This window comes from Siniperca chuatsi, linkage group LG3 (genome assembly GCF_020085105.1).
Source record: "Siniperca chuatsi isolate FFG_IHB_CAS linkage group LG3, ASM2008510v1, whole genome shotgun sequence".
NCBI classification, from domain to species: domain Eukaryota; kingdom Metazoa; phylum Chordata; class Actinopteri; order Centrarchiformes; family Sinipercidae; genus Siniperca; species Siniperca chuatsi.
Genome location: NC_058044.1, coordinates 587786 through 599987, shown reverse-complemented (window position 1 = coordinate 599987; position 12202 = coordinate 587786). Strand labels below are relative to the sequence as shown.

The following is a 12202-nucleotide window of genomic DNA, read 5'->3' as shown; positions in this document are numbered from 1 at the left end:
GTGACAGACGCACTGACAGACGCAGCAGTGACAGACGCAGCAGTGACAGACGCACTGACAGACGCAGTACTGACAGACGCAGCAGTGACAGACGCACTGACAGACGCAGCGCTGACAGACGCACTGACAGACGCAGTACTGACAGACGCAGCAGTGACAGACGCACTGACAGACGCAGTACTGACAGACGCAGCAGTGACAGACGCAGCAGTGACAGACGCACTGACAGACGCAGCAGTGACAGACGCAGCAGTGACAGACGCAGCAGTGACAGACGCACTGACAGACGCAGTACTGACAGACGCAGCAGTGACAGACGCACTGACAGACGCAGCGCTGACAGCGCGCACTGACAGACGCAGTACTGACAGACGCAGCAGTGACAGGCGCGACTGACAGACGCAGTACTGACAGGCGCAGCAGTGACAGACGCAGCAGTGACAGACGCACTGACAGACGCAGCAGTGACAGACGCAGCAGTGACAGACGCAGCACTGACAGACGCAGCAGTGACAGACGACTGACAGGCGCAGTACTGACAGACGCAGCAGTGACAGACGCAGCAGTGACAGACGCACTGACAGGCGCAGCGCTGACAGCGCGCAGCGCTGACAGGCGCGCAGCGCTGACAGGCGCAGCGCTGACAGACGCAGCAGTGACAGGCGCGACTGACAGGCGCAGCACTGACAGACGCAGCAGTGACAGACGACTGACAGGCGCAGTACTGACAGGCGCAGCAGTGACAGCGCGCAGCGCTGACAGACGCAGCGCTGACAGGCGCAGCGCTGACAGAAGCAGCGCTGACAGGCGCAGCGCTGACAGGCGCAGCGCTGACAGACGCAGCAGTGACAGGCGCACTGACAGGCGCAGCGCTGACAGGCGCAGCGCTGACAGACGCAGCGCTGACAGAAGCAGCACTGACAGACGCAGCGCTGACAGGCGCAGCGCTGACAGAAGCAGCACTGACAGGCGCACTGACAGACGCAGCGCTGACAGACGCAGCGCTGACAGATGCAGCGCTGACAGACGCAGCGCTGACAGGCGCAGCACTGACAGACGCACTGACAGACGCAGCGCTGACAGACGCAGCGCTGACAGGCGCAGCAGTGACAGGCGCAGCAGTGAAAGCGCGCAGCGCTGACAGGCGCACTGACAGGCGCAGTACTGACAGGCGCAGCAGTGACAGGCGACTGACGGCGCGCAGTACTGACAGGCGCAGCAGTGACAGGCGCGCAGCAGTGACAGGCGCACTGACAGCGCGCAGCAGTGACAGGCGCAGCAGTGACAGGCGACTGACAGGCGCAGTACTGACAGACGCAGCAGTGACAGGCGCACTGACAGGCGCAGCGCTGACAGGCGCGCTGACAGGCGCAGTACTGACAGGCGCGCAGCAGTGACAGGCGCACTGACAGGCGCAGTACTGACAGGCGCAGCAGTGACAGACGCAGCAGTGACAGACGACTGACAGGCGCAGCAGTGACAGACGCAGCAGTGACAGGCGCAGCACTGACAGACGCAGCAGTGACAGACGACTGACAGGCGCAGTACTGACAGGCGCAGCAGTGACAGACGAGCAGTGACAGACGCACTGACAGACGCAGTACTGACAGACGCAGCAGTGACAGACGCACTGACAGACGCAGCACTGACAGACGCAGCAGTGACAGACGCAGCGCTGACAGACGTAGCGCTGACAGACGCAGTGACAGACGCAGCACTGACAGACGTAGCGCTGACAGACGCAGTGACAGACGCAGCACTGACAGACGCAGCACTGACAGACGCAGTGAGAGCTGAACCAGCTGTGTCCCACGTCCTGTTTTCCTTCTTTAAACTTAAAACTGGAAGCGGTTGGAGTTTCAGACGCTGAGGGGGGGCCGCTGCAGTCGCTGGCCTTGATTCTGGGTTCAGGAGTCCGGATAAGAAATGTGACAGCTGGCTGTCGTCCAGCCGCTGCCGCCCCTTCCTGAAGACCAAGGACGCTTCACTGTTCACTCGCTTCCTGTGCTGCTTTCAGGGCCAGGAAGACAGGAAGTCGGTTTCCCCACATCCCGTGTTAAACCAAACCCGGGTCCGATCAGGTCTCTGCAGGTCTGGTTTGGTTTTATCGCTCGCCCATATCTGAATCTCTCCTTTATGGAGCTTTTATTGTGAAAAACGGCCGTCATGAGGCCGATGAGCTGTTTCTTTGTAGAGAGAAGCCGGAGGTTTTCTCATTCACTTCAACAGAGTCGGGGTCTGGTCTCAGCGGCCCCCGGTGGACGTGGACCGGGAGCCGCAGGTGCACAGCTGTCCTGACCGTTGCGTCTTCTTCTTCTCTGTTTTTCTCTGCAGCCGAAACCCACCAAAGGCCGGATGCGTATTCACTGTCTGGAGAACGTGGACAAAGCTCTGCAGTTCCTGAAGGAGCAGCGGGTTCACCTGGAGAACATGGGCTCCCACGACATCGTGGACGGAAACCACCGGCTGACGCTGGGCCTCATCTGGACCATCATCCTCCGCTTCCAGGTAACAGCACACACGCCAGAGACCGGCACCTGGGAGGACAGGTGCGATGTTGTTACCTGTCTGGATGTTTCTATGGAAACACTGCTGAGGTTTCAGAGGTCGAACACGCTGCGAGTCTCCGGCAGACTCTTTAGCTCCCGTTAATTACCGAGTGAACAAATACAAAGTATATAAAACAACCGTTAAACTGAAACATCCAACAAATTCACCAGATGTTTCTGAAATGTGGCTGCTGATTATGAAACGTGATGTCATGTTGCTTTTTGGCCAATCACGTGATGAAAAACAGAGTTAAGAAATAAAACTGAGAATGTGAAAAAACTGTAATGTTGAAAATACGCAGAATGAATCTCGTGACAAACACTCACATTATCATGAACATATTCTATTAACGACAACACTTCATTATATATTTTGTCTGTATTCGTAACAACACCTAGCGCAGCTGGTCCTCGCCGTTTAACGCTGACGTTCGTCCCACGCGTCATTTCTATCAAACAAAAGTAAAATGAAAGAACAAACATCACTTATTACATGTGCTTCTATAAACCTTTAAATAACAATAATGTAAAAACATGTAATAAATTAGAAAATCAGAACAGAGCCCGTCAATAAACAGCATTATTTTTATTTATTAGTATTGAAACGTTGTTTATTACGACTGGAGTTAGCGGCCCCTGCTGGTCTGGAAATGTAACTGCCGTGTTTAGTTACTGAAGGCGTTAAAACAATAATATTTATTATTTATTATAATAGTTATTTGAACAGCACTTATCGAAGCAACGTTCGAGTGCTTCGAGCAAAGAACGCACAAAGAAAACCCAGAAACTAAACGCAGCAATAAAAGAATAAACCTTCTACCTGGAGACAGCGCTGTCACAGTGTCCGCAGGCGTTTTCAGGATGCTGTAGTGAGTGTCGGGAGACATTAAACGTTCAGACCTTCAGGTGGAAAAGGTGCTGCTGAACACACACAGGGCCACGCCCCCTTTATTACTCTAGCAGACTGGCCTCTGATTGGTCGACCTCTTCGGTTTCTACCGCTCAGGTTAAAGTCCAGGATTTGTTCATGTTTCACTGACAGCAGGCCGTCGTCGTGGAAACCCAGTCCAGGTGACGTCACACGGATCGACCTTTGACCTCTGGGAATTCCCAGTGCGTGTCTGAAACTCTGACCAATCAGCTCGCACTTCCTCCTAAAACCATCCAGTCAGAGCTGCCGTTACTGCGGGTCGTCAACACCGTTAAAGCTCCGAGGGCTTTCTTTGCCCTGCAGTCGTCTCCTCAGGCTGGACTTCTTGACCTTGTATGACCAGAAAAGGTCGACCAATCAAATCACAGAAACCCGAACGTCTTCACGCAACATGCTGAGCCTAGAAATACCTGGCTGAGGTAGCAGGAAAACAATCACCAATAATGAACTTTTAAAATCTAATTTTAATGTTGGGTGAGAAAAGATCCAATCAGATCAAAGCAATCCAATAACACTGACCAACCACAGATGCTCTTCAGTTTGTTTGTTAAGTTAAATCCATGAAGTAATCAAAACATTAATGACGGCGTTTCACAGCATGTAGAAGAAACCGTCAAACATTCGTCAGGTTACTTTATTTGTGGACGGACATGACAAAAGTGAGAAAATAATAGAGAAAAGAAGGTAAAATGCAGGTATGATGAGCAATGGCTGCTACACCTGCGGACTGTAAACCTCCGTCAGGAAGGAAGAAGCTGAAACTCACCGTGCTTCAACATGTGACCGCGTGGTGTTCAGGGACATCACAGCATCGATCGTCAATATTTTCCTTAGTCTCATCGAGGAAGTCTGGTGGCCTGTCAGCCAATCACTGTAGACACAGAGGTTCAGTTCCTTCATAAAACATGATGTCATCATGATGTCATCCTTCTCTCAGTGTGATGAAATAAGATACTTTGTGAATTCGGCCGCTGATCTGAAACCTCGCTCTATTAATCAGTTATTCAGGAAGCCTCAGACGATGAGCACAGCGGCAGACACCTGTGTCTGAACACCTGAAGGAGGGGAGGGGCTTCAGCTCTCTTTAACCAATCATTGTCTTGCTCACAGGAAGCTAGCACCATGTTGAACCTTCACAGACGAATGAACATGTATATATGTATCTATAGATTAGACTGTCGTCATTTTCATAAATAATCCAGGTAAAATCCACAGCAGAAAACATACAAAACTTTATGTTTCTGTCTGTAAGCAGTTCGACTGTAGTGACGGTGCGTGTGCTCACCTGGACACAGCAGACAGGTGGAGGTTCGACTGTAGTGACGGTGCGTGTGCTCACCTGGACACAGCAGACAGGTGGAGGTTCGACTGTAGTGACGGTGCGTGTGCTCACCTGGACACAGCAGACAGGTGGAGGTTCGACTGTAGTGACGGTGCGTGTGCTCACCTGGACACAGCAGACAGGTGGAGGTTCGACTGTAGTGACGGTGCGTGTGCTCACCTGGACACAGCAGACAGGTGGAGGTTTGACTCTGATGTGTTTGTATTTTCAGATTCAGGACATCAGTGTGGAGACTGAAGACAACAAAGAGAAGAGATCAGCCAAAGACGCTCTGCTGCTCTGGTGTCAGATGAAGACGGCAGGGTGAGACTCAGTGCCTTGACACTACTACAGCTGGATGGTCGGTGCGTAGCTGCTGTGAAGCGTGACGGGTGACGCTGCTACATGCCGCCGCTGTGCGTCGCCCTTTAGTGTCAGTAGAGATGTGTCGGTACGCCGGTTGTGCTATACACATCCTGATGGTAACAACACCGACAGCTGCTTATATTACCTGTCAGTACTGCGAACACAACACAGAGCTCCTTCCTTTATTAGCTGTTTGATTAGCCACAAGGGAGCTGCAGAGATTCAGCAGGACCAGAGAACCAGGCTGCTGTCTGTTTAGCTCCAGCTACTGTGGCCACGACTTGCTATGCTAACGTTAGCTAGTCGACCTACTGAAGCCGGTTTATGGGGGCTGAGTCGTGGCGTACAACAAAGTATTTTACGTGGAAACTCGCACACATTACGTTGGTCCTCACAGGTTGGCTTCAGCTCTGCGTGTGGTGTTTGTTAGTAGTAAAGTGGAGATGGTGTGCAGACAGGCGGGTGGTGCTAGTGGCTTATAAGAGCCCAATGTATCTGTACTGCAATCCATCGCTGTTCTGACGTTCTGCAACACCCAGCAGGAAACAAAACGGTGTCCAAGTGATAAACAGTGTGCAGGATTGTTTTGGTTCTTTCGCAACTATTAACAACAGAAATCAGAACACGAATGAGAACATGAATGAAGACATGAATGAAGACATGAATGGGTTCAAAGAATCTCAGAGACACTGAGCTGCATTTAAACTCACGTCAGTCGAAGTTTAAAGTGTGTTTGATGTTTGTTCATTTGTTCTACAAAGCTGCAGTATCCAGTTCACTGTTTGTTAGATTTGATAAAATACACAGTGATCACAATGTGAGGTAATTTTACTGTCTTTTAGCAGTAATGTGATGTTTTTTGGATTGGATTCCAGCACATCCCTTGTTGTCACTACTGTAATATTTCCAGATAGTAACATTACCTGTAAAAGTTCAGTCAGTCACCTCTCATGGAGATTATATGCAAATGTAGAATAATTCATCCTTCTCTGAACTTAAGACGGTGTCGTCCCTCATTCGTCCAGCAGTGGTCCATCGTAGAAAAGGTTTCAGTCGTAGTCATCTGGACGCTGTTTTCAGAATCAAGACGTTTCGGCATAAAAATGGTCTGAGAACTCAGAAATTTAAGCTACTCTGTGTTACTTAAGCCCCGCCCTCAGGGAGGAGTTCTCAGACCATCTTTCACAGTTGAGAATGACTTCCAGATGGGAGCCGAAACGTCTTGATTCTGAAAACAGCGTCCAGATGAATACGACTGAAACCTTTTCTTCGACTTCTCTGAACTTGTCACTCCCCACAAGGAAACACAGCTCAGCACAGCCGGGAGTGACGGTATTAACTTCCCCCCCGAGGGGAAGGTAGACTCAAAGTCTACAGGTGGATGCTGGGTGGAACAGAGCACTGGTGGCTTTAGTACACCACCACGATTAAAAGGGGGCGTTGGCTATATGTTGCAGTGAGAGGTGTTTACCATGTACCATCTCGAGTTGATCTGAACACAGTCTCACAGGTGTTCAGACTCACAGGTAGAGCTGACAGTCAACACTGAACAGCAACTGTCATTGTTTTTCATTATTATTCTTACTGTTGTTATTCAGGTAATTCAAACTTAAACCTTCACTAAAATGTCGCTTTTGTCAGATCCGTGTTCAGGTCACAGGAACACCTGTTAATGAAAACTAAATGTTGGCTGAGATTAATATCAGGTGTTTTTTCTGTTTTTCATCAGGTATCCCAACGTGAACATCCACAACTTCTCCACCAGCTGGAGAGACGGCATGGCCTTCAACGCTCTCATCCACAAACACAGGTAACATCATCATCGTCAGTTATCTAAAGATAGTTAAATCTAAACAGATGAAATCGTTGTCTCGTGATCAGTTACATTTTCTCAAGATTACAAATGGTATGGTATATGATGTTTCGTAATTCCAGTTTTCTGGTATCAATATTTAATTATATAAATAATAAATACATCTAGGCATCAAACATCTGATTTGTTAATCAAGGTTTTTTCACTTTGTGAACCCTGTCAGTTAAATCTGAGAAACTTCATCAGTTTGACCCATTAATTATATCTTGGTCTCAAGAAAACAACTTTTATTACCTTGAAACTGTATTTATCTCAAACTTTAAATCTCTTCCAGCTGTGTTGACATTTGTTTCTTATTTTCAGACCCGATCTGATTGACTTTGACAAGCTGAAGAAGTCCAACGCTCACTACAACCTGCAGAACGCTTTTAACCTGGCAGAGCAACACCTGGGCCTCACCAAGCTGCTGGACCCAGAGGGTCAGATACTGAACCAATTTAACTAAGATCTCACTCTACGCTGACGACACTGCTTTTACTTTTTGTTACCTCCACCAGCTAAGCTCCTTTGTCAGTCCTGTTTATGTGTTTGTTACACTGTGAAAGCAGCATGTTAGCAGAGCAGCAGCTTCCGTCCTGCGTGTGTGTCGCACAGGATGCGTTCAGGTACAGTACTGAGTGTAGGTAACCCACGTTTTGACAGCAGTCGGAGCCGAACACACAATCACTGTAGTTATGTAAGTAAAACAGATGAAAGTAGGTGTGAAACATTAAAATATGCTTCACGTTAACGCGCGTGTAGCACGAGTAAAACCGTCATGCGGCCTGTGCAGACAACTGGACAGATTAAAATAGGAGCGGATCTGTTCTGCATGTGACGGACGACTGAAAAATGCAGCAGAAACACCTCCTGTGTTGTCACGACGTTAGTCAAGACGTCTCAGAAACTTTCAGTTCAGTGATATTCTGTGACATTTAGGCCACAAACTCAGAAAGAACTGATTAGATTTTTCAGCTGTTTAGCATAAAGCTAACGTGCACAGGTCTCTTTAGTGATTTCATCTCAGAAACTGAGAAAATCGGTGAAACTAAAGGAGGGAAGTGGCGCGATCAGAGACGACCGCAGTAGAGAAAGAAAATAACAGATTTTAGTATTTTTCATTTCTTCTAGAAGTTACTGTTTACATAAATAATGTCAGTTATTATCAAGGACATTTTTAAGCCAAACAGCTGAAGCGTAAAATATTTATCAGTTTTATCAGAACACAAAATAATTTTCAGTTTTTAGTTCAATATTTAGTTGATGTTCAGTCAAATGTATAAACATTTATGATACAGATCAGCTGACGTGTTTATGAAGCCATAAAAATCCCAACCTTTTGATCTGGCCCTCTTTTAGTCCCAAGAACACAAACACAAGATGCTTTTTTTGTTTCACAACTTTTCTTTATGTTCATCTTTTTGCTTTTTCTTGTGTACTTCTGAAAATCCTTGAAATGAAACAAGAAAGAAGTCTTTGGTCGAACTGTTACATTTCCTGTTCACAGGACAGAACTGGTAATGAGTTGGGAACTACGGTTTTAGAGACGCTTATGTTTACATGGAGAAATGAGATCGATATAAACACATTTACATCCAACTCATCACAGCGACCCACGACAGGAGTCATAACTTTGTTGTTCTCTGTGTTGCAGACATCAGCGTGGACCATCCTGATGAGAAGTCAGTCATCACCTACGTGGTGACGTATTATCACTACTTCTCCAAGATGAAAGCTCTGAAGGTGGAGGGCAAACGTATCGGAAAGGTCAGAAAACAGATTCAAACTCCAACAAAGTGAATTTAAGTGAGACAGTTGTATTGATGAATATTTCTGTTAAAATGTAATCTGACTTTGAAGTGTTAAATCAGAAATATCTGTGCACATCCAGTGATTATGTTTTTTTGCCAGAAGGAACTATTAAGGCAACTGAAGCTGAAGAGAAATATTCAGAAATATTCCCTTAAATATTCACAAGAATCCATAAATCCTTCAGAGACATGATTTAACAAGTTACTGACTCCAAATCGAAACTTTTGCTTTTCATTTGCTCCGAGTTTTCTGCTGATCACAGAAACACACCAAAACTGTTGACAGGTGGTGACATCACCGTGCACCAAAGACGAGCCAATAGCAGATGGACAGGTCATCTTCTATTGGCCGCCTTTCACCAGTGTGGCAGACTTTACACAGATCTGGAAACAGTTTACGTGAAATCTTTTGACTTCCAGGGAGAAAAAGCAGATTTATTTAGTTTTTTTTTTCAGCAAACGAGACGATAAGATTTTAAGACAATAAAATAAGAAACAGTTGAGCTGCTCATAGACCTGAAGGTGTTTTAATGCCACTGATGTTCAATTCAAATCCGTCCAGACCTCAGAGGGAGTCTGACTCTGTAACACAGTGAGATGTGATGAAGATGACAGAAGTCGTCTCTGTGTTTTTGTCCAGGTGTTGGATAACGCCATCGAGACGGAGAAGATGATCGAGAAGTACGAGTCTCTGGCCTCAGACCTGCTGGAGTGGATCGAACAGACCATCATCATCCTCAACAACAGGAAGTTCGCCAACTCTCTGGTCGGAGTCCAGCAGCAGCTTCAGGCCTTCAACACCTACCGAACCGTCGAGAAACCTCCAAAGTCAGAACCTTTACCTTCATTTCACCTCCTCCACCCTGTCTCCGCCTCACCCTCCTACATCCTCACCCCACTCTGTCCTCTGCAGGTCTCTGAGCCGGCCGCAGGTCATCTGAACAACTGCGAGCCACATTTTGGTTCAATTTACTGTCAATATTCAACAAAACAATTTCTAATCATTTGGTGACGCACCAGTTTAGTGCCTCCACCCATCAGAGTCACAGTGGCAGCAAACTAATGGCCGGATACTTAAAACAAAGTACTTCACACGACATCTCGAGCAACCACGTCTAACCCCAAAGTGTTTCTATCTGAATGTCCACACTGCTGCCTCCCTGAACTCTCAGCTACTCAGGAAGTCTGTTTCCATCCAGCTGTTTTATTGAGCATTAAGAAAATCTGAGTGGAAACTCTGGAAATTAAAAACTGTAAATCTGTAAAAAGAGTTTCCTGTCTGAGGTGTAGAAGTTGTTTGTGGATAAAACCAGAAACAGACTGAGTGAATAAATGAACACATCAGGTGTTTGTGGAGCGATGAGGAGGCTGGAGCCTCAGCTGTTCACATGGAAAGTGACAGAAATAGTTGTGTGAAGAATGAAAAAGAGCTGAGAGAGAGGTTCAAACCCCGCCCACTTCCTCACCTCTACACAGCTGACCAATCACAGCGTGAGGTGGGCGTGACGTCAGAGTGTCTGTCTGATGAAGTTAGAGAAACTGTCAGACGCACTGCGTTAGAAGCAGATGCTGTAAGAAAAAATCAGAAAAGCAAAAAGAACTGCACATGCTAATTATCAGCTTTTACCAAATTCAAATGCAACACCACCTTTACACCCTCTGTACGCCTCCACTACCTCCACCACTTCCATAATCATCTCTACACTGTGTACCTTATCAAGGTTACCTCCTCCACCTCCTTCTCTCCATCCTTCTCAGACTCCGCTACCATCCTCCACCTCCTCTTGCTTCCTCCTTTCACCTCCTTTTGACTTGTGTCTCTCTTCTGTCTTCAGGTTCACGGAGAAGGGAAACCTGGAGGTTCTTCTCTTCACCATCCAGAGCAAGATGAGAGCCAACAACCAGAAGGTCTACATGCCCCGAGAGGGAAAACTCATCTCAGACATCAACAAGGTCAGAGCTGAAACCGTCGCCTCCGGGACTGAAGCTTTGAATCGTCCGGTCTGCCGCGAACGTATAAAACACTGTTGACTTCACGCGTCAGACAAACTTGAGGATTTATGTTTCACAGGATGCATGCGCTTAAGTGTTAAACATGCGTGTCAGTGAATTAATTTCATCAATAAAATCATTTTAGAACCAGTTCCTACAGCAGAGGAGATAAACTGTGATATTAGCTTCTGTGCTGTTTACCTGAAGTTGACCTAACAGGACAAAGTCATTGCAGTTCAGGGTTCGGTTTCGATAGCTGGTTCCATGTTGGATCCGGTTGCAGATTCAAAACAAATGTAGAGCTGAAACAATCAGTCAGTTAATCAGTAAGTTGCTTAACAGAAAATTGGCAACAATTTTGATGATCAATTCATTGTTTGTCATTTTTCCAGCTTTTCAAATGTGAATATTTGCTAGTTTTCTTCGTCTTCATGATAGTAAACTGAATCTCTTTGGGTTTTGTACTGTTGGTCGGACAAAACAAGACAGTTGAAGACTTTTTTCACTGTTTTCTGACGCTTTATAGACTAAACGATCAATTGATTAATCAAGAATATAATCGGCAGATAAAGAAAATCATTAATTGCAGCCCTAAACACATTCAGTATTTTTTCTTTCTTATTAGCAAAGACAAAAACATTTAGAAAAGATTCAGGCAACAGCTTCTTATTTTTAATCGACTGACCGTCGAGCGCAGCAGAGAATATCAGCTGAAAATACTTAACGTTAATTCTAAATGTAGCTCGCCAAAAAGAAACGTGACTGTTGTGTAATTAATGTGTCTGTTATTTAAACTTTTTAATATATATTTGTCATAAAACAACAGACACATTAGGCTGTAGTGTTTCTGCCTAATCATCCAACAAATGCTGCCTGCAGATCTTAACTGGATCGTTGGTTGTGTTTCTGACTTGAGTATTCACAAAAGGATTATAAGATTCAAAAGGATTTGGATTCAATAGAGGAATCTGACACTGAGTTCAGGCTCCAAGTTCACAGACTGAGGTTGACTGGAGTTTACAGTTCGGTTCTTGGAGGTCTTCATGCAACCAGCAGCAGCATTAAAGTGAGCATAGGCAGCTGTTGCCGCACAGCTCTTAATAACTGTGTTAAGGGTTTGATGATGTGTTCGTCGTCAGGCCTGGGAGCGACTGGAGAAGGCGGAGCATGAGAGGGAGCTGGCTCTGAGGACGGAGCTGATTCGTCAGGAGAAACTGGAACAACTCGCCAGACGTTTCGACCGCAAGGCGGCCATGAGAGAGACCTGGCTCAGCGAAAACCAGAGACTGGTGTCACAGGTAAGAAGATGCACCGTCAGCAGCAGCTACCAGGTGCTGCTACACATTAGCATCCAAATCTGCTCTGTAAACCACATTTCCT

At 46.6% G+C, this 12202-nt stretch overlaps 1 protein-coding gene across 1 annotated transcript in view; it reads left to right on the top strand.

Moving 5' to 3' along the window:
- The window catches only part of LOC122872934 (spectrin beta chain, non-erythrocytic 1-like), a 53125-nt gene that overhangs the window by 18813 nt on the left and 22110 nt on the right, over window positions 1–12202 (top strand). The window contains 8 exon segments of the mRNA XM_044189064.1: window positions 2335–2508; window positions 5034–5125; window positions 6897–6977; window positions 7344–7459; window positions 8674–8786; window positions 9471–9658; window positions 10666–10783; window positions 11962–12120. Of these exon segments, the coding sequence (XP_044044999.1) occupies window positions 2335–2508; window positions 5034–5125; window positions 6897–6977; window positions 7344–7459; window positions 8674–8786; window positions 9471–9658; window positions 10666–10783; window positions 11962–12120 (1041 nt within the window).